The sequence below is a fragment of the Anser brachyrhynchus genome, assembly GCF_964034855.1.
Source record: "Anser brachyrhynchus genome assembly, chromosome: 5".
Lineage (NCBI taxonomy): Eukaryota > Metazoa > Chordata > Aves > Anseriformes > Anatidae > Anser > Anser brachyrhynchus.
The window spans coordinates 47,222,400-47,250,063 of record NC_137699.1 but is presented as its reverse complement, the minus strand read 5'-3'; the positions used below and the strand labels follow the sequence as shown (position 1 = coordinate 47,250,063).

General features: G+C 35.9%; 1 protein-coding gene across 17 annotated transcripts in view; it reads left to right on the top strand.

The window, feature by feature from the left end:
• Positions 1–27,664, top strand: part of LOC308196010 (uncharacterized protein) — a 380,840-nt gene that overhangs the window by 277,410 nt on the left and 75,766 nt on the right. For 2 of the 17 annotated variants that reach the window (XM_080594381.1, XM_080594393.1), the window contains exon 6: positions 26,386–26,441. The exons of 12 other annotated variants lie outside the window; for them this stretch is intronic. In XM_080594381.1, coding sequence (XP_080450507.1) covers positions 26,386–26,441 — 56 coding nt within the window. Of the gene's footprint in view, positions 1–14,833; positions 14,895–16,676; positions 20,063–26,385; positions 26,442–27,664 lie in introns of those variants that run through there. 3 more of the 17 variants (XM_080594386.1, XM_080594385.1, XM_080594384.1) reach the window with 3 other exon arrangements.

Here is a 27,664-nt window from a genome sequence, read left to right as displayed (position 1 = left end):
CTTTAATCTAAAATCTGTAGACATGCTCTAATCTACAGGAGACTATTTCAATGGGTGGAATAATATTATTATAATGTGCTGTAAAAGAAGTGGAGTTTGGGTGGAACTAGAAAAAAAGAGCTAAAACCGTATTAAATTTGACTTTGTTGAAGTCAAAAGGAATTTTACCCCTGGCTTTTCATCCACTGTGGGATGTTTTTTTCTAAACCATTGAGACCAGTGTTTTTAAGTTCATGTTTTGAGTGAAGAAGCATATCCAGGCCCTCACAGTTTGGAAAGCTTCAACGGAAGTGAGGCTGCTGAAGTGTATGGTAGATACACCCTTTAATTAGGAGTGTTGTGTAAACTGGACTAATTCAGGCGGAGTGTTATGTTGCTGGCCAGGCTGATTCATGAGTTTATGCCCAAACTACAGCAAGGAATCTGCTGCTGCTGGTCTGCACTGGCAACAGAGATGCTCGCTTATGGGTCTGGATGTAGGAAACATTCTGGTGTGAATGAATTGTTGCAGCTACTGCTGTATATATATATATACACATATGGAGAGAGAGAGAAAATTAACAAAATACCATTTTCATTACCTCACAAGAGATCTGAAACTGATTAATACATATAAATTATCTGAAAGATTACAAAGATTACATATGCACTAAAGACTGTGTTTTGTGTTTTTTTTTTTTTAATTTTTCCCCAAATTTGCATATTGTGTAATTAAATTAAGACTATATTCTTGTGCAGTAGGTAGATTAAGATATTGTTAAATGCAAAGTGGTTTACACTAGTTTCATTATTAAATTCTAGAAAAACTAATAGCTGTTTTTTTTCTTAGTAAAATAATTTCCGTCATATACATTTTTTTTTTCTTTTTTTGGACAACTTTGCATTCACAAATACAAAAGGACATCTTTGAATTTGTAACAGTAATTAATGTGAGTGAATTCATATGTAAACTGGTGTTTGCTAGGGAACTCTTAAATTTATATCTTTGACATTTTTACAAGCTCTTTAAACTATCCCTGGAAAACATCAGTGTTTCAGATGACATTGATACAGGCTGTTAAAGACAGTCTGACTATAATTAAAGACACCTGCCAACATTTCCTCATTTAAATGTTTGAAGTCGTGGAGGAAAGTGCTGATTTAGAACATCTGGGAAAATGGAACAGAAAAAAAGAAAGAAGAGAGAAAATGAAAAGCAAGCTACATCATACTGTTATCCTCTGTGGAGACTGGCTGCTTGAATGGTAGTGTATCCTCCTATGCTGCATGGCAGTTACAAGTTTCCCATACTTCCTGTGAATAACTCAAGTTTTAGAATGTGGGATAAATTGTATTTCCCAGATCCTTGGCTGTCTGAGTACATGAAGCACTTTCCTCCTTTAAACCACGGAATCAGCAGTGATGTCTTCAAAAGCAGGCTTAAGAGCTTTTCCTGTTTTTATTACACTGGGACTTGTTAGCACAGTGCATTGATTTTATTTAACACTTTTATAGGCACAGCATATAGGCACAGCTTTATGCTGAAGCTCTTAGTTTCATAGCTCTGCCTCAGTGCCTAACTAACTTCTATTAGCACTAACACAGTGGCGGTTATGCAAGTGAGGTGAGGAGAGAATAAACTAAATTATGAAACTATTGAATAAATGGTTGATAATAATTTAAAACATCTATAAACAGCAATAGTTGACAGCATAGATGTCTAAGTACTAGAAGATGTATTCCAGATATAATTTTTGAGAGTGTTTTCTCACCCCCGTGGGCTACAAGAGAGTCTCAGTGATGCAGTTGAAAAGTAAGAGAGAAATGTCCTGCAACTTAGAAAATATGTAGTCATCTTCTTGGGCTAAATTAGAATATCCATTAAATATCAGGGAAAATGTATATCCAGGATTATGCAGGACATTAGAAGGAAGAAAACTGGCCTGGGTGCTGTCCTGTGCAATGTGCCCTAGGTGATCCTGCTTGGCAGGGGGGTTGGACTAGATGGTCTTCAGAGGTCTCTTCCAACCTCGGCCATTCTGTGATTCTGTGAAAGAATAAGGAAAACAAACAAACAAACAAACAAACCCAATAGGCAACAAGGAAGTCATGGATGAATGAAAGAAAGAGCAGAAAAGTTTATGTATCCAAGAGATACTTCAAAGATCTTTTCCCTTTAGTACTATGAAACCTAAGCCAGTAAATTGTCACTCCTACGAGAGTAAAGCATTTCTGCTTTTTGCAATTCATTCCTGTCAACGTGTTTTACTGATATTTTTTCTCAGTTGGTGCTTGTGTTGCAGACAAATCACCTTCTAAGTGCTGAGAAAATCTAATGATCTACTGTAGTTAAACAATCCCTCTTCTGGTGATGTCATCAGTATTAGTTTCAGAAAAATGCTCACCACTTAAAAAACTGTTTTCTTTGATCAGATCATTGATTTACTCCCTTATTTTCTGTAAGGAAAAAAAAATACAATGAATGCTTATTAAAAAAATCCTTTAAGAGAAGGATGTATTGCTATTAATACCATGCCACAAATCTGCAGGTTATGTTTCCTTCTTATTTTTTTTTATTTTTTATTTTTTTCCTTCTGTGTGTGTCAGGAAATATTGGTGCTCAACGTGGTCTGTTTTGTGGAAAAGGTTCTATTTTTTTCTCTTGTTTGCTTTTGTCCCACAGTTTCCCTTTTGGACCATTTTGAAATTGCCTTTTGCAATAGTCAGGTGTGCTGAAATGAAAGGAAAAAATAGCCAGGCTCATACATTTTTCCTGATATAAATATTAAATATGTTGAGCTTGCTTTACTGGAGCACAAAGAACACCTGTAATGGTGACATTTACAAAGTAGATAGTTCATGTGTCAGCTAAGGTGGGCTATTATGGAGTTGCACAAAAAAAGGAAGTGGAAGAGCCAAGCTGAGACTACATTCTCATCATGACTCTTCTTTAGTTTCTTACTACCTCCAGTGTTTTGGGCTTAATTTTCATTTTCATGAAAATTCAGGGTTATATAGAGGAAATACAGGTACTATCACTCCTTTATCAGGCTGACATGGAGATTTTACTCCTGTGACTAGATATCATTTAGAGAAATCAAACTGAATGGATTAAGCTCTGCTCTCTGGTGGCACAGCACACTGTGCACTTGATCACATCTTCTATTTCCCGAATGACACTGGAATCAATGTACCAGAGAAAAGTTCCTTCTCCTAAATCAGTGTCAGTTCTGTCATTAGGAGGCTGTTCCTTCACTGGGAGCCATCACAATACAGCTACCTAATGTTTCTATTTTAGGTTATGAATTATGATGGATGAACAAATAGGTGAAAAATGAACCCTCTACTGAAGACAGGGTGAACTGCTTAAACTTCTGTTGCAGGGTGGAGGCAGGGAACAGGAATAACATAATGAAGCGGTAGTTTATCAAGCAAATCTGTTTAACATATGTCATAAGAAATGAATGACAAATGAGTTTAACCCTTAAATTAGATGTCTGTAAGTCTACAGCTGAAATATGCAGATATATGAGTCAACCAGTTAATGAAAGATCTGATGCTAGTAGGGAAGGGAAAACTCAAACTGATCTATTAACCTGTGAATGTTAAATCATGTTAAAAAATGAATCAATTAGCAGAATCAATTCTGAGTCTGATTGTGAGTAACCTTTTCTCCATTGATATGCATGCCTGGTGTAGTTCTACCATTCTGAATCTTAGTAAGTGCTAAATTCAAGGGGAAAAGTGCATCTGAACTAGACTCTGTGTTAGGATAAGAATATGTGAAACAATCCCAAGAGAAGCTGAAGATTGTGTAAACACAATGTGGTTTCAGTGCTTAAACTTATTTGTTATGATTTATGCACAGACGATTAAACCTCAGACTCAATTTGTGTGGCATAGTTAGCATGGGTCTGAATATCATAAATGAAATATGGATACTTTATCTTGCCAAGAACTTGGGCCCAACTCCATATTTCTCCACCTTTGTGACCTAATAACTGGACTCTTCCTACTCCTGAGATGGTTATATTACCAATGAATTTTCCTGAAGATACTTAAAAAAGCAACTTAATAAAAATGGTCAGAAGTCATAATAACAAAGAAATTGATTTGATAGGAAACTTCCGCAGGGGTTGCTGCAAAAGGAAGAAACTGAATTATCATGATAAGAAAGGGAGAATTATCTCTAACTATTTGAACAAATTCCATCAATACCAAGCATCTCAGTTTCCAAAGCTATTAAATGGAGCCTTTAAAACTGTCCCCCTTCATGAATCTGTCAGATCCGCTGATGAAAATTAATAACATTAGTATAATAGTAACGATATCACTAGTCTGGTTTCCGAATGTGTGGTAGTGGTAGGCATGCATTTGAAAAGTTAAATGTATGCACGTTCAGATACTAGGGCAGTGGGTGGTACACCTAACATAGGATGCACCAGTAATTGCTCTAGAAGTGTTTTTAAGTTTCATCTGTTGTTTAGAAACTATTCTGGGTAATTGACTGACCATTCACAAACACTTGCATTCAGTCCACACTTAAAAAAAAAAAAAAAAAAGATATTTGTCATATTGATTCAAACAACAGGCACACTCAAGAATGTTTTGGTGTGCCTCTGGCTATTTGGTGACAGGATACAGAATTAAACTGATTAAATGAATTATTCAATGAGATATTTTTTGTTCAACTCTAAAGGAAATTTATTGGAAAAGTTACAACTGTGTAAACTTGAAGCACAAATTATATTGAAATATACAGGAAAAATGCTGAGTATGTATTATTTGTTTACAAAGCAGAAAAGAACTATACACTTTCACTAGGTCTATAAAACAGTCCCAAGACTTATACACCCATGTAAAGTGAGGGACAAAAACTGTGTGAGGGAAGTCTTCCTACTGTATCACAATTGCCTTTTAAAAAGGAACAAATTGGTATGTTTTTTTACAAAATAAGAGCAACGTTGCCAGTTGCTTCCCCTTGGTAGATCAAGCTTTTAGGATTGGAAGAAAAGGGAATGATTTTGTAATACCGATTCTATCTTTTATTAAAATTTCTGTCTTTCTCCATATTTAACTTCAGAGATATAGAAAGAAGGGAAAAAAAGAAATAGATAAAAATATTAAAACTTCCAATATGAAAATTTTGAAACAAAGTTTTTTGGAACTGATATGTTCAGGAGCAAGACATAACTGTTTTTTGAGTTTTATAAAGGTTATCTGAGGTCACATAAATTGATGTCTTTTCTGAAAACCACAGTAATCTGTATCCTGTAATTTGTACAGATCCCAGCTTTTCTTCTTCTGGTATTATATCTGCAAAATATAAATCTTAGAATATAAACACCTTTTAAAGTAGATGAGTAAACAATTCAAAGAAAATAAAAACAATCTTACCTAGATTTTTAAAGCACTATTGTAATCTTTTTTTAAAAAAAGAATTTTTTTTTCTAGAAATCTGTGAATTAGCAATAATAATTTCAGTCAATAAAAACCAAAACCAAACCAAACCAAAACAAACACAATAAGTTCTATTTTTAAATTTTAACATTTTACCTTTAAGCAGCCAAAATGTACAAAGAATATTTCAGTGAATTGCCTTCGCTTTATCCAAACAACATGTGGTAAAATGTAATGGAGTAAATAAGTTAAGTATCGTCTTTAGTAGTTTCTTTATTCTCCTATTGTGAAGTCTCATCTGTGCATGAAAAATCATACATCTTTACATAAAACCAGTTGAGTTGATATGCCTTGTCCCTGAAAGTACAACAACGAAGGTACAAGAAAGATATAAGGAAAGAATGCAGTAAAACAGAACTGCTCAGAGGAATTTGTTGCAATCTCCACATTTGCATGGTTACAGAAGAATAATTTCATACCTTCCAGGAACTTAAATTTTGTCCTACAGTGTGCAGTAACTCACAATAATACTTTGAATTTTCCTTTTTTTTTTTTTTTTTTCCCTGAGCATATGCAAAAATAGACTGTGATTTCCTCAAATGTAGTCATTATCTCAAGGAGTTGGACTTTTATCTCAAGAAAGCATTAAAGTTTATGATGTTCTGTTGGATTCACTGTCTGAACTGTGCTCTTGTGTTGATAACTAAGCTGTGCCATATAGCACCTGTTCCTTGACTTGAATGGGCTTTTGCTTTTGCTAATGAAAATACATATAAGTGACTTAGATTTACATTCTCTGAATGTGTCTGAACTAAAATGCCGTCTCTTGAATATGCACAAGAACAGATGTACAAATTCATAGATTTCATCTGAAAAACAAAGAAACAAATGCTGAAGCATTTTATTTATTTTATTTTAGTTTTTTTGCTTGTTTTTCCTCACTTTTGAGTGGTTTTTTTTTTGTTTGTTTTTTAATTATTATTAGCAGAGATACAGACATAAAGCAGATCCAGAATGTGATAACACTTGACATACGGTTCATCAAGAATAAACAGTGGCAGACGGAAGCTAACAGATAAACCTCCATTGCTTAAAATAAGATGTCTGAACTCTCATGTACCCACAGGGATACACAGGATGTTACAGGGAGGTCTGTGTTCAAAAGATGAACTTATCCATGAAAGACAATTGAGATTCTTCTTCAGCCAGGTGTACCAATTGGTGTCACCTGTAGGATTGCACTGGGAATCTCACATGGTTTTGACATATTCATAACACTCCAGCTCTTGAAATCCTGTGATTTTTACCGGATTGCTTCTGTAAAATATTACATGCTTCAAAATACTTGGTGAATTCAAATTGTTCAAAATACTTGGTGTCAGCAGTGATGTAAAGTGCTGGAAGAATAGGATGAATATTGACACTGTAATGGGATTCCTTCCTTTCTGAGTTCATAATCTTGGTCTTCTGGTTGTGCGGGTTAAAGAAAATACTCCTTAGCACTGTCATATTATTTTAGGTGTGCTATGGTGAAGGTTCTTGCTATGCTGAATTTAGTCTTCTTCGTCACCTGTACATTCCTGTGATGCAACACAAGGTGAGCTGCTCTGGAGGTTGCTTTGCTCTAAGAGCAGCTGTGCATGATAAGCTATTATCTCTCACTATGGACTTGTTTTAAAATCATTTCTACCCAGGAGGAATTTCCCCTTCTGGATCAGGTCCAGCGTCTAAATTCTGCAGTTCCTATTCAGGTTAATGCTACAAATGGAATGACTCACCTGTCACTTTGTGGAGTACAAGTAGCAGGGTCAGGACTCTAGACAACAAGCTTTAAATCATGAAAAACCAACCCCTAATGAAACAATGAACAAAACCCTCCAAATAACTAAACCAGATGTTACAGCTTGTGTTTGGATTCATTTATTGCATTGAATTTCTGTAGGAGAATCTGTAATCTTTTTTTTTTTGTATGTTTGTTTTTTTATGTCATGTAGTAGTGATTATGTTTAGTCAGTAAACTTCAGCATAATCTACATGTGTTTATGACAAATTGAGATCCAATCTTATACGGTATAAAAAATTCATTGCATTTAAATATTCATTGTTAGAAGAAGCTGGATTTCTTTTTGTGATAACAGAAATCAGTATGAGCTGGAAGACAAAATATATTAGGACAGTAATTCAGAAGAAAAAGAAAAAAATGCAGAGCTTTTACATGTGTCTGATTTAAAAAAAAATGCGTAAGTAAAAGGATGCAAGGCTGTCTTTGAAAAAATGTAGCAGTTCACTGCAGAAATCAGACATACTTAATTAGAAACACCTCTTTTTTAAGCACAAAGGCCACTAGCTTGTGAATGAATCCCTGGTGGGATTTTCTGAAGGAGTGAGCATCTGTCAGTTCTGTCTGCAGTGCACCCTTAAAAACTGCAGCTATGTTCTGGGGCAGCTGCACTTCAGGCAGCATCACATATTCTTTGTTCCCCATTGCTGGATGACAGCATAGCTACCTCCTTTCCAGACACTTGCATTCCTTTTCATGAGAATTCAGGGCAAATGGGGATATTGAGAATATCCTTGAGTCGATTGTGCAGTTGAGACACAGCTAAGAGGCACATCTGAGTACAAGGACCTCAGCGCAAACACAGCCTGTGGTATGTACACAGTTGTAATTGTTGTTCATGTTGAAAGTAACATAAAAATATTCTAATATCTTAAGAAGTCTGATTTAAATGTCTGGAGGCAAGGTTATAAAGATAGAATTTATCTCAGAACAGGAAGACTTGGACTCCAGAGACTCAGGATATGAGAATGAAACATAAAGAGTTTCACCACTCTGAAATTTTTTAATAAGGTGAATTATGTTACCAACTGATGGTTGTGGTGTGACCTCAGCCCAGACCCCAGTAGAAACACAAGACCATCCTCTACCCTTCTTACAGTTCAAAACCCAGGGTAGTCTCAAAAGAGAGAGTTCAAGGACTCAGAAAGACATGAAAAATAAGATATGTTTCTAATGATGTCCCTCCAGAGCAGCAATGAACTGCGTTTGGAGGGCAAAATGAAGAAATGTGTACATCTACAACTTCTGTATTTTGTAGATAAAAACATAGGACTAGCTGTCTGGCATTTGTTAGCAGTGCTAGAATCACACTGTTTATTACAAATAACATTAAAATCCCCATATAGTTTATTTATTTGCCAAAAATGATCTCTACAGATTATTAATAACATTTTTGCATGCTACCCCAATTTAAAAAGTCAATCTGGTTTTATTTATTTATTTATTTATTTATTTTGTTTATTTCATCAGCACTGATTGGTATACTGATATACTTTATTGATGGATCACTTACTAAAGACAATCCATATCTAATGAATTTAAAACTCTTTTTAGAAAAACTCATAAAATCAATAACAGGGCAGAAAATATCATTCTGTCTTTTTAAAATATAGATTCTGGTTCCTGCCTGTAGACTTTTGTTTATTATTGTCCTAATATGACAGTTATTAAAAAGCAGATGGATAAAAAGGAGGTGATAAGAAAATGAAAAGTTTTATAAAATGGGAGTAAGTGGCAGAAACTTCATTGTTCTCTAAAAATGCATAGCACACTCTACAGAAATGACTGTAAGGAGAGATGAGCTGACACAGACAAGCGCCTTTTACCAACTTTAGTCATTAGCAAAAGAGGCTGTTCAGCTCATACTTAAGATCCTCACCATGTCTCATGATAATAGTCTCTCCAGAATCACATATTAAACAATGCTGTCTTTGACAACACATCAGGTATGATAACCTCAGCTCAGTATGGAAAAAAAAAAAAATAATTTCATGCCTTCCTTCCCTTTCTCTTCCCAATTTGTCAGTGTTGCATCCACCAGCTTGTACAGGTCTTACAATGGTCCTACAATGCAAGTAGACAAAGTGAAAGAAAACCGTCAAGTCAAATTTATTTTCATTTTATATACCCACAGGTATTTCTCTTGTAGCTTACTTTTAGTGTTTTTATCCCTGTTTTTAAAGCCTGACATAACTCCGCTGTAGTTTAATTCATTATTATCTCCAGCACTGCTGTGTTCTGAACCCCTCTTTTACTAAGCATTTGTTTCTTTCTTTCACCTGGGAGCTAGTTTAAACTTCATCACTGCTCTCTCCCTTGAATCGCAGGGCTTGCACTTTAAGGCATGGAACAAGTCACTGCATCTGCTGAGCCTTGGCCCATTAGCACACCATTAGCTTGGACCAATTCCGCTTAGTAAAGACTACTTTCAATACAAGCTAAACTTAGTCAGGACTGTCTTTTGGGTCTAAAATCAGCACAGTTGTTCAGAAAAAACTGCCTATTGACTGAAACAAGGTGATCATTTTTCAAAGTAGACTAGAGCTTTTCAGTATACTGGTTAGGTTTAGTGTAATACCTACATTTTAATTTTGGGTTTATAATAAGACTTTTCCCTTTGTATTTCAACCACTGGTAAATATCATAGTTTGATGAACACTGATGATGTTCAGATGATATCTAAGAATACAGTCTAAGCTAAAAAATACATGGCAGAACAGGTGAATCTCATATATATTTATTGAAATGTAAACAAGGCAAGGAAATATTTGCCTTTCTTTGAGGAATTCACACCCAAGTGGTGAAGCTTTATCAGTTTTTGCCCTAGAAGTTTAAGTGACAAAAATCTGAGTAAAAAAAATATAGTGCTCTATGATGGTAGGAAGGACACTACTACTGAAATGCTAGTGTATTACAGCTGTAATAGAAAATTCCAGAAATCAGTGATAACTCATGAAAAAATAATCTGTGCCAAGAAAAGCTAACTATTCCATATCCTGAATTCATTCTTTTATCTGTTAGTAAAATCAATTTCTAGACAGGACTGTAAAAAGGGATTTGATGGAACAAAATTTTCTCCCAGAAAAGGGAAAGAAAGTAAAGATTACCAAATGAAAATACAAGCAAAATAAACATTTTTTCTTTAATGAATTGTATTTTCCTTTAAATCTGTAACAGAAACATTTATTTTACGTATTGGTAATCTGAAAGAGATTTAGCATCTTGATATTGAAAAAGCAGTGTCATTGCCACTACTGAAATAGCTATGTTTACTTGGCAGGAAATCAGAACGGGATTGGTGACATACATTTATTTTCTATGTAAGAAAGTTCTGTAGTAAGAAAAATGGGCATGTAACATGAAACAATACATGAGACAGAGATATCTGAAGCAGAAATAGTGTACTGGGAAAACCTGGGGTGAAGGTCTAGGCAAATGTCTGGGGCAAAAATCCACAGGTTAATTCACCAGTTTTATCTTTGAGCAAAGCTCTGCATCTGGGGGCTAGAGGGTTCTTTGTTTGCTTTGTTTTGTATATTTCTCATCTACTTTTCTTTTAGTTCAATCTTTAAATGGATCTGAGGTTTATGGATTTTTTTTTTCCCCTAGGCAACAGAAGAATTTTTTTTTTTAATTTTTATTTTTTATTCTTGTTGAATGAAAGCAAGGCTGAACATATTCCACATGTGCAGAAACCCATACTAAAGAGTAAAGTTACTGATGCAATACAGAAAACCAACTCCCAAGTCTGCATATTGAACCCAAGGCTCTCCCACAGAGCCCAGCTGCTCTCAAGGTCACATATGGCAAAAGCAGAGATGATAACACTTAAGTTTTTGATGCATGCAGGTTATCATCACTAATATGACCAATACCTGCTCTCCAAGGCAGCTGCTTCATGAATAATCAATGAAGGAGCTGTGAATAAGCAGATGGATTGTAGCTGATGAGTTCCCTCTGGGCAGGCATAACACAGTTAGCAGTTATGTATAACAAGTATCATAATACCAGAATCCCACACTACAGGCACATCGCTAAAAGAAGTGGATAAAGCCAAGGGCAGCTCTGCGTGAATTAGCATATAAAAAGAGGAAGGGTGACTCAGAAATGTCAAAGCCAGATGAGAGTGTGTTTATATGTGTGTACTTTAAAAACTTAATTCACCATGTATAAAAAGGGGGAGAAATCCCCCCAAAGAAAAGGAACCTGATAACACATTGTATTAAGTGCTGTAAGTGTATAAGGGAACTGGCAGTTACTAGTGTTGTTCTGCAAGGATTGCAGGGATTAAAGTAGCTGATATATATTTGTTTGACATGTTCTTAAAATGAAAAGACCAATTGAAAAATCAACACCAGTGACTGCTTTCATTCATTTTATCTTCCTCAGTGAATATACATGTTCTGTGCCATTCAATGAAATAAATAGAAAGCCTTCTTTCCCACACTTTTAAGGGCCATGTGAAGAAATTGACCTTGTAGCTATAGCATTCAAAGAAGACTCAGGCATTTGTGTATATTTTTAGAGACTTCCTCTGTGCTCTTCGACAGTTCACTTAATGTGATGTTTCATGAAAACCATCAAAGCTAGTCTGGCTGGTTGTTCCAAATCTTTGTTAAATATTAGACATCAGTAAGCACTTGCAGAGTGAGAGATTCACCCTATGAGTTTTAAGGTAGTTTATTTAGGTGAATGTTTTAGGAAGTATGTCTTTTTCAGATCCCACTCTAGCTACAGATGCTCTCTGGGTATTTAGACGGAAGTGGTATTGCATGCTTATTTGAAGAGAGGTAAAAAGGGAGTAATAGCAAGAACAATATAATAACAATAATAAAAATCTTTCTTGTCCCATTGTATATATATATATCGTCAGCTTTATATATGTGAAGGTTATCTCCCAAGTTAATGTAGTATAGTAAGGTCCAGTCTAAATTAAGACATCTAATTACTGCTGTCATATAAAAAACAATTTCATCATTTCCATGACATGGAATCATCCATGTTAGCTAGGATGATTCCAGCAATTTTAATAAACTGATTAATTAGCTTTTAATACTAGTGGCATAATTGACAAAATAAATACATAATTAAAGAGAGAGTTTGGTTCCAGCATCTAAAAGTTCATTAAGGAGCTGATTTATTCTTCATATCTTCTGCTGAAGTAGATGAAGAATATATCAGACTAAATCAAATTGTATGCTTAGGAACAGTCATGTCTACAGAGGAACACAGAAATACTTTATGTACATATATAATTAATTACTTCAGAAACAAAAAATTGGGACAATAATTACCCAAACTCAAAAATAAAGAAATTCTATGTAGACAATAATTATATTGGGTGGACTTTGGCCTGAGTACTTCGTTAACACCAAGATTTGAAGGAGAGCACCATGGAATTTTTAATGAGCAGAACTGATTAAGAGATGAAGTTTAGAAATGAAGAGTGCATACCTATTGTGAGAATTACATTACCAGAGGCACAGAGGTGAGGAAGAGTTAGCTTTTATACTTAAAGGCAATTTCATTTTTCAAAAATACCATAAGAGAAAACTGCGAACTACATCCACTAGTGAACAATATTTTCTGCAGCTTATTCTTCATAGTTCTCTCAGTACAGTGGTGACCTGATCCAATTTTACAAAATACTAAATGCCTCCCAAGATATAGGATATTCTGTAGTCAACGTGCACTTCACTAGTAATACGGTATATTTTTCATCTTGGAAGATCCAGATATTATGATACTACTATATCACAAAGATTACAGTACTATGTTACAGATATGATCTCTTTACAAGCCTTTTTTGGGGGGAGGAAGGGGATTTTTTGTAAAATGAGTTGGGAATAATAATAATAATAAATAATAATAATAATAATAATAATAGAAGTCCAGAGTTACTCAAAAACTCTGTGGGTAAAACAAAACAAACGAACAAAACAAACAAATTCTTCTTCAATTACAATCTTCAGTAAATCCATAGTGGATTTTATTATCAATCTCTAACATTGGCTATAGGTTTCATTTTTGATTAATACATTGCTACAGAAAATATATAAAATAAGCCACACTGGCTACCCATTGTTTGTAGATCTTGTATACAAAGCAGATATATAAAGTGCTGTCCTTGTAAAGGTCTAAAAAGTGTTAGCAGCAATAAGTGGTATATGGCTTCAACCTTAACTAGTAAAGCTTAGTCATGTGCCCAGCTCACTCAGTCTTATTTGCTGCACCTTGTGCCGGCACAAGTGTTCCAGCCCTCTCTTGCCATAAGCACAAGGAAAAGGATGAATGTCCATCCTCCTTGGATCGATGCCAAAAATGAAAGCTGCTTTCATCCTCCCCTCTAATTGCCTTCATCTGTCTTCAGAGAATTAGGCAAATACAGATTTTAGAAAAAATCTATGGATTGAAAACATTGAGATACTGTATGTCATCTTAATTTATTACTGAGAAAACTTGGGGAAATATAAATCCATTTGTTATTGCTCAGGTGAATGGTAAATTATCTGGGTCAGAAGCTATTGTGAGCATAAGAGACCATAATCATCCTAAAATAAACAAAGAATTTCAGCAAGGAAATTACAGCTGAGATTAACAAAGGAGAAGAATAAAAAAGTAGAGAAGCACCACAGAAGTGTCCATAAATGGATCCTTTAAACAAGTTAATAATTAATCTGACTTTTATCTTTAAACACAAAATTTTTTTACTTATTGGAGGAAATGCTAGCTGGGAGATAATGTGATGATAAGAATAATCCAAATGTTTCCAGCAGATGGTTTAAATACTATCTGACATGTCCCTGCCTGCTGGAAATCGATACAGAGTGCTGCAGTCATTCTTTTCATTTCCAAGTTATTGCTTTGCTTTGTCGCCGTTCCCCCCTTACCTCTCCCCCTTCCCCCCCCTCCCCCCCCCCATACATTTTGAATAGTTTATAAATACAAGAACAACACTGAGGCCTCTGTGGAAAACGTAATTGTTGGCAAATGGCTCACTGTTTCTATCAACCAGGCACATAACCAAACACGTAGAAACACATATACGTATGCTTACACATACACACACACACACTGCTTGGGTCCCAAAAGGCACCATCTTTGCACATTTTGCTGTATGCTTTTTTACAGTTTTATTAAAATGTTGATCTCTGCACACAAAGCTGATTTATTATTACTAAATTGCTTTGACAAGTGGAACAAAGACTCTTTGGGGCTGACTTAAGAGACTTTCCCCAAACTGTGCATATTTTAACATCCTTTAATTGGAGGTCACATGCCTAAACTAGAATAGAGTTATGAGCCAGCTAAAATCCTGAGTGACAGTAATCAAAAGTTTTTTTTTTTTTTACACACTGTTTATGCAAAATAAACCATTGTTTTCTGTATTGTATTAGAAAGTGTTTTTTTTTTTTTTTCATAGACTGAGTTCATTCTTTACGTAAGAGGGAAATTAAACTGTTACTTTAATTGTCAGCTCTTTATTTTTAGCTTCTCCCTTCCATTAGCTGGATCTGTGATTAGTTGTGACCTGTTTCATTAAGGCATAATATATTATTTGCATGAATTCTACATAGAAAATTCAGTCCTTAAAATGTGAAATTTACTCCTTAGAGCATGACGATCATGGAACTGTTACAATAAGAGACACTCTACTGGACCCTTGTAAGACATGGTGAGAATCTAACTTTTTCAATTAGACATGCAAGCCATGTGGCTGGCAACTTTCAGTTTTGAACATGGTTTAAAATACACTGATTTAAAATTCATTAGCTTTTGTAACACACACTAAATATTACCAATCTAAGAGCCTCACTCTTGATGCACCTAAGGCGCATGGTTGAGTCTTGCAAACCATTGATCACAGAAAGTGTGTCTTGTGCCAGCACTTCCATTTCCATTGAGAAAGTTGCTTTTGTTATTGAAGGCTTGTCATATTGAAGCCTAGCATCTGGATTTATATATTTATATATTTATCCCATCTGAGATGACACAGAACAGTGTATGAGAGTCCTGTCTCCCAGTTGAGACCAGTGCTGTGGGAGCCCTGCCATGGGTATGCCACCACCATTACATGCTGTGGGGACACTGGGTTTGTGCCTCTGCTGTGACAGACCATGGCACACTAACACCAGATGCTGGGGAAGTTGGAGAGGAGCCACCACCATCCCTGGAAACCCTCACGGTGCCACTCTCTCATAAGCGCAGTACAGCTGCAGAGGAGGTGCACTGTCTCTGGATTTCCACCTGCAACAGCTGAGGAATGTTTAGCCATAAACACAGATGGGTGAGGGTGGGAATTAGTCTTTTGCACTCTTGGATTTTAAAATATGAATATTTGGTTAAGCTGAAAAAGATGCCTTCTATAGGATTTATAGAGCAGTAGCAGAATAAACAGACATTCCATTCTTGGCTAGTCATTCCTGTATCTGCAACAGAAATGTTAATCTCATAGTTTTCGGAGAGTAATGCATGACCATTAAAGCATCTCTGCACAAGTTCTCCTGGCCACCTGTCATGTCTCTGTGTAGGTATTAATGGCACTGACATTACAGCTTATGAGAAATCAAATTACAAGACAGTCAGGAAATTAATGCTTCAGCACTTCATTATAGGAGCAAACCTGTGTATTCTTTTAATTAGTTATTGACCTGGATCTATTTCAGCTCTCAAACGAGTGTTTGATTTTGGTGGTAACTTTACTGCAGCTCTCCACCAAACATGAATGTCCTGAAGGCCCAATACAGGCAGGCAAAATGCAGGTCATGGTCCTAAATGAGCTACCACATCCTGATTAGCCTGAATGAGGAAGACAGGTTTGGAGGTATGATGGAATGTTTTGGTGAATATTGATTACCTAACTTTGCCACTTACCTGCATCATAACAGAATGAAAATTATACTAATGTCAGAAGAGATGTAAGCAGAGAACATATAGAAAGTGTTCAGCTGAGTTCCTTTTCCCAAGAAGGAAATATATTGGTGGCTGAGAATAACCTTTTCATAAGGAACTGGACATTTACTTTTGTATGCAAATTAGGACAGGTCACTGAGCTGCTTTATTTGAAAAGAGAACAGTGTGTCACTGTCTACCCTGTTTAAATATGCAAGGAGAGATATATGAATTGGACATGGCATTATCATACTATTTAGCAAAGATTACAGAATGTACAAGGAAGTTAGATTACATTAGTTTTCTGCAACTTCACTTTGCTGCTAATGACTTCCCTCATTACAACTATCAGCATGATTATTCTAATATCACATCATTTAGTCATGGTCAGCGTCTCTTAGTATGGACATGACCAGAAGTTCTGCACATGCCAGTTTGTGACATTTTTCTTCCACATTAAAAGTTTACATGTTTTTTATAGTATTACATTGTTCCTAGTCTATGTTTTTGACTAGTCGTAAGCAGAATATTATAATTAGAATTTGCTGCCTGTTTATATCACCAGCACTGTGATGATTCCTTGCCTTCAAGTCAGCTGTTTTAGGAAAAGCTATGATCAGGTGTGGAAAATTAGCTCCATCTTGTATACCAAAAATATTTAAAAAGTCACTTAAAGATAACCTTCAAAATTTCTCTTCAGGAGATGATGTGACATGAGGTGAGCAGAATATAAAAACAAAACCACAACAAAATGTCTACTGTGTGATTCTAGAAGGCTTCCAAGAGAATTCATGGAGGGTTTTTTGTTATAGTTGTTACTGTTAGGTAAATATTTCATTTATTCATACACAGAGTTAACAGGTTGTCAAAATATGTACATATAGCAGCTGAATCTTTCACATTTACAAGAAGGTGGATGAAGGCTTCACAGCTTCTTTTCTCATTGATTTCTTTTTTAATTACACTTGAGAACAATGTGAATCCTGTTGCTCCAAAATCCATCTTCATATCCCTTTCCCTTTCCCTTTCCCTTTCCCTTTCCCTTTCCCTTTCCCTTTCCCTTTCCCTTTCCCTTTCCCTTTCCCTTTCCCTTTCCCTTTCCCTTTCCCTTTCCCTTTCCCTTTCCCTTTCCCTTTCCTTTTCCTTTTCTTCTTCTTTAATGTGTGCTGCTGTAGAAATCTGTGCTTCCAAGCAGGTTTGAGTCCCCACTGTAAGAAGCAGTATACAGATAAAAGCTTTTGAATAGCCTACAGTCTATGACCTGGACACTGTAAACAATTAAAGCAGAAAATTTTATAGCATGATAAGTTTGATATTTAAGGATATGTCTGGAATTGTGTGGTTTTGACTTAAATAGCGCAGAACCACAATAGTATGAGCACAAATAAGGAATACTTGTGTATTTGGCCATAAGTTCACTTTTAGCCTTTACACACGATCACATGGTATGCTAAAGCATGCATCCATCTCTGCAAGGCTTTCCATATTTACTGCTTATTGGAAGAGGTGGATCCTTTTCACTGGCAGGAGTAGTTCTTAGGAGACTCCATGAGGCTCCAACCAAGAAATATGATCCCTTCAGCAGAAGTGGCATTTATTCCTGTGACACAGTTTCAAATATAAACCTAAAGAACAGACATGTTTCAGAGGAAGAATAATAGTGATATTTCTCTTTTACAGATGGGGACATGAAACACAGATAATTGAATTGTCTGATGTAACTCCCAGTTAAAATAATTGGAAAGAACTCTGTGGTATCTTCAGAACCTGTTGCCCAAAATCACAATGAAAATACATCCAAGGAAAGACCTCAGATTTCCTGCTTTCTTCACAAGTTCTTTTTATCTTGAGCCTATATTTCCTTTGTAGTAGTCAGGAGCCTATGTTGTATTCCTGGTTACATGTGAATTTCAATGAACAGAATAAGAAGGTCCAATATCATCTGATTGTCATCATGTGTGAATTTTATTTTTTGGACTCGAGATGAAGTGCTCACTTTATTTATTTCTCTAGACACCTTTTTATGAGTGTCATGTATGCAGAAAGCAGCCATCTGATTTGTTTTAGGAAAATATCAAAGACACTTCTGAAACTACTCTGTAGAGATAGCATATGCAACTCTGTACAAGGTTGTGTAGTTCTTTTGTTCTTTCCAAAGCATTTTTTATCCTTCCCTGGTTTATGTTCTTTAAATATTTTTCCCATTTAGAGAGCTTTGGGAACATAGCCCCCTCCTTGCATTGCTAATTCTGTTCACTCATTCATTGTAACAATAGTAGCAAACAAAGATGAAAAAGCTGAATTAAATCGTCCCCTGGCATAGAATATAAAATGCTGCTATGCTTAAAAATAACTGTTCTCCTCCTCTCACCCCGTTTTTTCTTATTTTAAGAACACAAATCTTTCTCAAAGACATACAATTCTATCTGTACTACAATCTAGACAGCATGTAGACTATTAACAGCATTGTGCAGTATATGTTAAATTTGAGTTTGCAAAAAATTTTCCTTGAGCTAATAATTAGATTAAAATTATACTAGTAAAGCCCCTCTTTTCACCTATTAATACAAGAAATTAAGTTTTTCTGCTTGAAATCCATCAGTTCCAGGACATAGCCCTTATGTAACTTTTGACAGTAAAATTAAAGACATGGAAAATTGCTGCCACTTCACTTCTTACTACTTGAAAGACTGCTATAATTCACAAAACAGACAGTTTTGAAATCCATTTATGGTAAGTTACATGGCTAACGGGTTAGTGTTTCAGAGACTAAGGACAGTTGGGAAAAATACTACTCCCTGCTCTCTATTTTATGTGCCAGTAGAGACAGGAAAATAAATTTATTCTGAAATAACCAAACTTCTTTTTCTTCCTATTTCTGTATAAGATACTTGGTTTCATATTGGAAAATTAACATGCTGGGGGGAAATCTTATCACTTGAAACCATTACTATGTTAAGATCTTCTCATCTACCAGAGATGGTATTTTAGGTAAGTTTTGGGTTGTTTTGCTTTGTGGTTTATTTATTTATTTATTTTATTTGTGTGTGTTTTGTTTTATTTTATTTGCTTTTGCTTATAAATCTGTATGAGGTTAATTCCTGTGAGATCATCCAGTAGAAGATAGATACCATACAAGTCTTCCATAACCTTGCAAGTTTATTCTGTAACATCCCCGAAGGCACTGGTATGGTATTTGAAAGTCAGATTTGTCTTTCACAAAGACACTTTCAGTTTTGATAATACAGATCAACCCTTAGCTCACTTTCTTTCCTCCACATGTTTTTACAAATCATGTAGCACATGTGCAGATATCCAATAGAATACTTCCTATTCCTTTGCTCACCAAGCATACTTCTAAGTGCAGTACTCGTCTCCATAACGGGTAATACATGTACATGTTTGATTTTCTGTAGAGTTTCTTCCCTAAGCAACTTTATGCCGTGAAAAACTCTCTGCCCTTAAATGTTTCTTTTATCTAATTGGAAGTGCACTGAAAAAAATGTCATGTGTTGATGTAGATGTTAAAATTTTCAAATTTGCTTTTTAAAAATATATAAAGAACATGATACTTTATTGGTACCTGCACTTTCCAATGACCATTACAGCAGTCAGGGAAAAAATTAGCTTGATTGGAATCTGAATGGGCAACATTGCTGAATCCAAAAAGTACAGAAAATACTCCAAGGGAGTATCTGGTTTGATTGTGACGACCATCTCTCCAAAAGACAGTCAATCAGAATATTCCCTGAGTTCTGATTAAATAACCAGTGTTATTAATTAAATAACACTTTCCAACTGCCTAATGTGGAAAAAAATATTGTCTAAAACTAATTAACTTGCCTTAAAAAAAAAATTCTCCCCAATGACAAAAATATAATTATATTGTTTTCCTCAAGACTTTGATTTATAGTAGATGTCTTGAAAATAGTGAAAGTCTGTGCTTGTATCTCTAGCTGAAAATGTACTAGCAAAGGGTTTAGAAAAATAGTATAGAAAGCCATGTAAATGAGAAAAAAAATAATTATAGAAATGTGGATTTTGACTAGGAGAATGTGGAAGTGAAATGCTCATACAATTTAGAAATCTAGAGGTGAACTTCATACATCTTCCAAAAGACAGGTTTGCCCATCCAATAGACCAACCTGGTGTCAGTAGTGACTGCAAAAGATCGTGGCATTATGAGCTATCAACACCATTCTTTTCTGTCGTTTTCCCCAGTCTTTTTCTTATCTTGTCCAACTGCAGTGCAGGCCTAACCCTCTTCTGTTTAAGTCGCAAGATATAATTCACAGGGTTGGTAGACATCTGGTGTAGCAAAGCTTTCTCCTGAAGACTTTAGAACCTCCTTTTCTTAGATTTATCTCTGAAGTCTTTCCAAGTACTTCTTAATGTTTGTATACCATTTCATTATTCTTTTATGTGGCAGATTATTTTAAGATTTCCTACATTTCTAGAAGCCAAAATCTAAACTTGAGTCAAACTGTTTAAATCCAGTAATGAACAAAAGGGAAACAAAAATTCAGAGTGAAACTAAAAGCCTGAAAATCAGTCTTCTCTGTAGATGTGAATGTGTAGCTACAATAACACTTTATCTGACTCAGTAAAACTAAGTGACTGAACACACTACAATTTGAAACCTGTAAAACACTCTCTTCAGAATAAAATATATATGAGTGTTTTGGTCTCCAAAAGCCCTTCTTTCAAAGAGTTGCAATATGATTATCACTCAGCTGTAGACTATAATTCACTTCTTTCACATATTAATTTGCATTAAAAAGATGGCTCAAGGCAGTTCACATCAGAATGTTCCTGTGGAGTTGTGTTTGAGGAAATCCTTAGCTGAGAAGTTTACTGCTAACACTGCAAGGCCACCTTTCAGTCACTGATGGTGGATATCTAGTACAAGTAATGATTGACTGTTTTACTGTTGATGTCTGAACAAAAGCAGGTAAGGGTCACCAAACATGTCCAGCTAAACTGTGCCCATTAGCTATATAGTTTATGATTATTATTAATCTTTTTACTTATCTATTTAATTATTTTATTCAGGGGGAACATTCAGAGAGCTTGCATAGAAATAACAAAGTAGAAAGATGAAGCATATATGTTAATATCAGATTTTGTAGTAAAAATAATGGCTTCAGTCCCATAAGAAGCTCAACATACATAGATTTTTTAACTTATGCAAACATATATTTAAGTGAGTGAGTTAGCCTGAGGAGCCTTCCTCTCAGTATCAGGGCCAGAATAAGCTCTGGTGAGAACAGGTGGTATAAATGCAAGGATTTAGAAGGCAGAAAATAGGAGAATCAATTATGCTAATTTATCATATAGAAAATACTGGCAAACATTTTCACTGAAATTAATACTATAATTGTGTCAGCAACAGCATCTTTGCTGTTGCATACAGACCTGTTATTTAAAAAAGAGAAAAAAAAATCTTTGACTTATGACAGCACTAGAGAATTTATGAGTGTGAGTCAGATGTGGGAGCAGGAGAGAAAGTTACTTACATGGTGAAGGGAGCCATGAGGCTGGCTGTATGCAGATTGGTTTTTCCTTTTTTACTAAATTCTGCCAGATTCACAGTGTATTTCAAGAAATGTTTTGGTGCTTTTGGGAATTTTCTGTGTTGTTGCTCTCTAACTTCTGTCATAGTAGAAAGTTGCTAGTTTGGTAAGGCCTCAACACTGTTAAAGGGGGACAGCTATGCTGTGTGTTTCTCATCTACCCATCTCTGAAAGCAGGCATTGCTTGTGATTATCTTTCAGCAGAAAGAATCACTACAGTCATACCTCTATAAAGCTGAATCTACAGGTCTCCCTTGACAGTCAGTGTTTCCGGTAGCAGGGTGAATAATGTCAAATGCAGCTTCCAATACTGCCACTCACAATTACGTCATGCCTATTCCCTGCCACTTTGAAGCAAATATCAGATGCTTTCCCTCTTTTCCAATGTTTCTCATGTTTGCACTGCTTAAGGGCAACCTCTGCACAGTGGAACACAATCAAGGGGGAGCCCTGCAGAGCTGTTGCTGTTTCACTCACTCTTATACCTCATTCTTTAAAAGGTAATGCGTTTTACCTCACCATAGTATTTTATTGCATTGCTGAAAAATCCGCGGTTGAGGTCAAGTTCCCATTTTGCTAGCTTCTGTGGAGACATGCTCTTACCTCAGCAACCTCTGGATGTGCATGGCAGACTTGGGAATGAGAAAGACACTGGCACAAAGGCAGAAGTTATAGCCAGCTGCTCTGGTTTAGGCAAGACTGTAATGCTACACTGGGTGGGTTTGATCCACCTCTGACAAGTGCCCAAGGGGCTCTCTCTTGCTAGATGCTTTGGCAATATTTGCATATACTGCATACACTGCAGCATGGCCTGGTTTGAATATTCACTATCCAGGGGAATTCAGTGCTCAGAGCAGTGACATTCTAGCTCTGGCTACAGGGAAATGGGAGGGAGTAGAGGAGAGATGTGGGAGAAATTCACAGTTTCTGTCTCATTCCCTCTTCTCCTAGCAGCAGATCAAAGGGCCAGTGGCAGATGAGTACAGTCAAGTTGCTTCCACCATAGAAAGCCATGCTAAGATGGGGGAAATTCAAGCATATCGGGTAGCACTTTGTTTTCCAGCCCGAGCCCTGTTATCTTCGTGCATGTGCGACAGATGAGTGAGAAGGAGAGTGGGGTCAAAAAGTATGCAGGTAGAGAACAGTGCGTCCTCATCCTCTTGGTTCCTTCATATGTTATTATAGGAGGATATTCTTCCCCTTTAACTGTGATTTCTTGCTATCTTTTCTGAATGGGTGGCATAAATACTGCGCATGGAAGTTAGGAACATATTCTAAAATCTGAGATCATTACAGAATCTAAAAGCAGAAATAGTTGTATCTTTGCCCCTGATCTGAGGTACCTGCAGCAAAAAAGTTTGTTCCCCAAAACAAAAAATGTTGGGTCTTGAATATGTTAGCCCTGCCAGGGGAAAGAGGAAGCAAGTGGGAGACAGATCAGGTGTGGGTATGATCTGGTCCAGCTCTGAGTGGCTCTGGTGTGTAGGTTCAGAATTTCTCCTGGGTACCTCAAAGAGTGCAATTTGCACATTTAGTGCCTGGTGGCAGTCTCAAAGTAAGAGGTTGATGGAAAAGTGTGTGAATGGAGAATTTTAAGATTTTTCAGATTATCAGATTATCTCCACAAGCAAAATAACTAGAACTTGTATTCTTACCTACAAATATAATAGATTCCCAAAATATACAAGATCTTGCAAGGCTTCTCTGTCTTATCAGCACCTTCAGAATCCAAAGTAAGTGTGGTATCAAAGTGAGCTCCCTAAAGAGACTCTGGGTAGCACTTGTTTGGCAGTTCTCTATATTAATTTTTAGATGATAGAAATCATTGATTATGTATGAAATCCATGATGTCCCATCTGAAAGGCTTGGCTGCAGGAATTGTATGTAAGGCATTTTAAGCATCTCTCATATCTAATACATTCATTTGTAATAGAAGGGGAAAATAAGTTAAAATTATTAATAAGTGAGTTTGGTTGTCATGGGAACCAATTGTCTCAGGTGCTCTGTTCCAATACAGCTATTAACCCTTAGTCCATATTTATTATTCAAGGGAAATAATTGACTCAAAAAAAGGAAAATTGGTTGTCACAAAAAAAGACAAGCCACTGTGCTGAGTATGAGTCATTTTCATGCAATGAAAATGAATTAAGGAGGATGAAACTTCTTCAGCACTAAAATGATTTACATTTGGGCTAGTGCTCTATTTTTCTCAGCTCTTAATATTATAGGACCTTGAAAAGAACTGGTAGTAGCACATCTGGAGTGAAATAAAGTAGCCTACAGCAACCATGCTCTTAAATCGTTATCATGTTTTTAAGAATTTAATCCAATTGTTAAAGCTTATTCCAGTACATACCAGGTGGTAACATCTATAGCAAGAGCTCACATTATTAATCTCTAATTATTTGTTTTTGTATCAACTAGAATAAATTTTGTATTGGTTCTAGCTTGTAATAGTGAGGTTACCCCAGCTGACTGAACAAAATTAAGGGGATTGCTCAGAGAACTTTTTAAGGGAATTTGCACAAAGGTGTTTCCTTGAAGCAATAATAACTGCTTCCAAGGAGTCTCCTTATAAAGTTTTATTCTTAAAATATCAGCACTCCAAGACTGGGAAGCAAGGTTGTTGGTTTTTGTTTGTTTGTTTTGATAATTCCAAATATTTTTCTAGTTATCATTTACTAAAAATCGTCATTTATTATCACATGGATGTGTTATATGAATGCATCTCTAGAAACTGTTGACCTTAATGTGCCTTTTCCCAGTACCTGATATATTCTAATCAATCTGCAGTCACTAATTTTGGTAAATATTACCTCACTGAATCCATATATATACTCAACTTGACATAGATTTATGTTTAGGATGATGTCTCTTACTATGCTGATTCTTTTTTTTCTCTTTTCTATTTCTTTCAGAATAATAAAATAATAATATAAAGAAATCACACATATCATTTTTCAAATGATCCTAGATTAAAGTCAGACATTTTACCTGTAAACTTCATTGATGTTTTACCAATCTCAAAACAACCATAGAGCATGATTTTACTTAGTTTTACACCTAAGTTAGCAGAAATTAATATGATGTTATCTCCTAACTGCTTCAAACAGAGGATTCTGGAGTGGTTAGTCAGGAGCTTCATTTTTTGCCTTTAACTGTTGTTAATGTAGTACTTTAGAGGATCAAAAGAAGGATGTGGGCATCTCACAGAAATAGTGGAAGTTCTGCATGTTGTGTTTATTTTTTAAAAGTTGTCATACGAGGAGCGGCTGAGGGAGCTGGGCTTGTTCAGCCTGGAGAAGAGGAGGCTCAGGGGCGACCTTATCGCTCTCTACAGTTACCTTAAAGGAGGCTGTAAAGAGGTGGGTGTTGGTCTGTTCTCCTACGTGCCTGGTGACAGGACGAGGGGGAATGGGCGAAAGTTGTGACAGGGGAGTTTTAGGTTGGATGTTAGGAAGTACTTCTTTACCGAAAGGGTTATTAAGCATTGGAATGGGCTGCCCAGGGAGGTGGTGGAGTCACCATCCCTGGAGGTCTTTAAAAGACGTTTAGATGTAGAGCTTAGCGATATGGTTTAGTGGAGTACTTAGTGTTAGGTCGGAGGTTGGACTCGATGATCTTGAGGTCTCTTCCAACCTAGAAATCTGTGATACTGTGATACTGTGATCCTACCCTATTTGTATCCAGATACGGAATAGACACGATATATAGCAAATAGCTAAAAGAAATATTTATTAATAGAAGTCCTGTGATGCATTTGAAGTCTTGATATAAAAAAGGAATGCTAGAGGAAGATGAAGAAGGATCTGGCATGTTCCCTTTTTTACCACATTTCCTATTCTGCCTAGTCCTCCTTTGCTCTTTCTGGTTAATAATCTATGTATGGTGGATAACCCTTAATGTTAACTTGCTGTGTTTGAGAGATCTAACAAAAATCACATCCCTAAAACATCTCTCCCTAAATCCCTCTCCCTTCTCTCTGTTTTTATTTACTCTTTGCCCATTGCACATTATCACTGGCACTACTTAGTGGCACCTACATTTGACATGAACTGGTGGATGGTAGACAGATTCATTTATCAACCTGAAAACTGACAACACTTTGTACAGTATTTTCAGTAGCGCATACAGCCACTAATCTTTTCTGCAGCAGAATGTCAGAATGTCCCTATATTATGTAGTACTGATATCCTTGCAAATTTTATTTATTTATTTTTATATTTTTTTCCAAATCATACATTGCATCTGCTTGCAAATATTGCAATTAATCTATAGGTGGCAGCAGACTTACACTATAAGGCCAAAGTCAGAGCTGTAAATTATTTTCAATTACTTGTGCATAATCATTTCATCTCTGCAAAGACAGTATACTGGACAAAAAGGGTGTGGAGAGAAATGGTTGGATTAGATCAAAATTTTAGCAGCTCAGAAAAAAATTAGAAAATGACCAAGAGACAAAAATGTTTGAAAGAACAGGGAATGTTCTTGCAATAGTAGAATTTTACTTTGCAAAGCATAGTAATTTACTTTCTTCCTATTTCAAATCACTCATTTGAGAATTAATCTGTGTATTTGAATACCGTCACTTTGCAGCTGGACTCCACAGAATTTGAAGAGAGCTTTGCTACTGATATTCTGTATTATTATTATTATTTTTTTAATTACATATTTAAGGCAGTGTTTCTCTTAATCCTGCAGCTCAGAAACCACTATGAGAATATTTATGATGGGATACCTTGTGCATACATCATAGAGTAAGTAGACATGCTTCAAGGGACCAATTAGCCTCTGTATTAGGTTTCAGTGATGAAAATGATCATTGAACGTTCTATTGCCCTGGTCTTATTATCTTCTGGTCCTTCCTAAGAATCATAAAAGAGATTAAATTCAATTTATTGAAAGGCAGGCCATTAAACCCTTGATATGTACTGCATTGTGTGTATCAGATTTCATAGTGGAAAATGGATTTCTTATGGGACATAATAGAAGATAATGAAGGTAAAAACAATTATAGAAACCAGGGTCCAGTAATTATCAGCACCATCAATATTTGCATATTAGACCCTAAGGACTTATTCACAGGACATCTGGTTTATTAGTGAACTTACATAAGCCAAAGAGAGTTTTGCTATGCATTAGTCATTGTTTTCAGAAACCTATAAGAAAGAAGTACACCTTGAAATTTTTAAGCTTCTCATAGTTCAGCCAATACTGGTATCAGGTGTCTTGCAGGGTGAAAATAACCAATGGACCATAAAATTACCTGAGACAAGAACAGCATGTGGATAAAATGTTTGCCTTTTCCATCTCAGGTGATATATTAGCAGTGAATCAAGACTAAAGAATTGGAAATACTCAGTTTTGACTGGGTATGTGTGCACATATAGGAAAGTTCAGAGACAGAATCAGTCTAATTTGTGTTTTCAAAATAGCTTAAGCTCATTTCATTTTGGCAAAGTAAGACTCACCATTCAAAATTTCGTCCATCTCAGTTCTAGGCAATTTTCATCTCTCTTTTCCTCATGGTTCATGTTAAGAAAACCTAGTTTGCTGGCATGAACAGATTCACTGATGCTAGGGTCAGTCAACATTCTTTACTTGCTCTGTCACCTGTGATTCTGCTTGTTCAAATAGATCATGCCTGTTTAGTATGTAACTATCGGAGGCCAGAGAAAAGGGAACAAGGTAAGAGTGCTTAGGTGAGCACTATCCAGTCATCTCATAACTGAGGCACATTTTAAACATGCAGAAGTCAAATCTGAAGGTGCTGGGAGCCTTGAAGATCACAAACCAAAGCATTTCTACTGGCTAGGTGGCAGATCCAGGACCCTGGATTTAGGAAACTAAATTCCCCTTTTAGGAGACTAAATCTTGTTATGATTGTGATCCTGGAGTACCTATCTGACTTTAGATTTACTAGGATTAATTGAATCCTTCAGTTTGCTGTACGTGAATAACTGTCTTACAAGACTGAAAT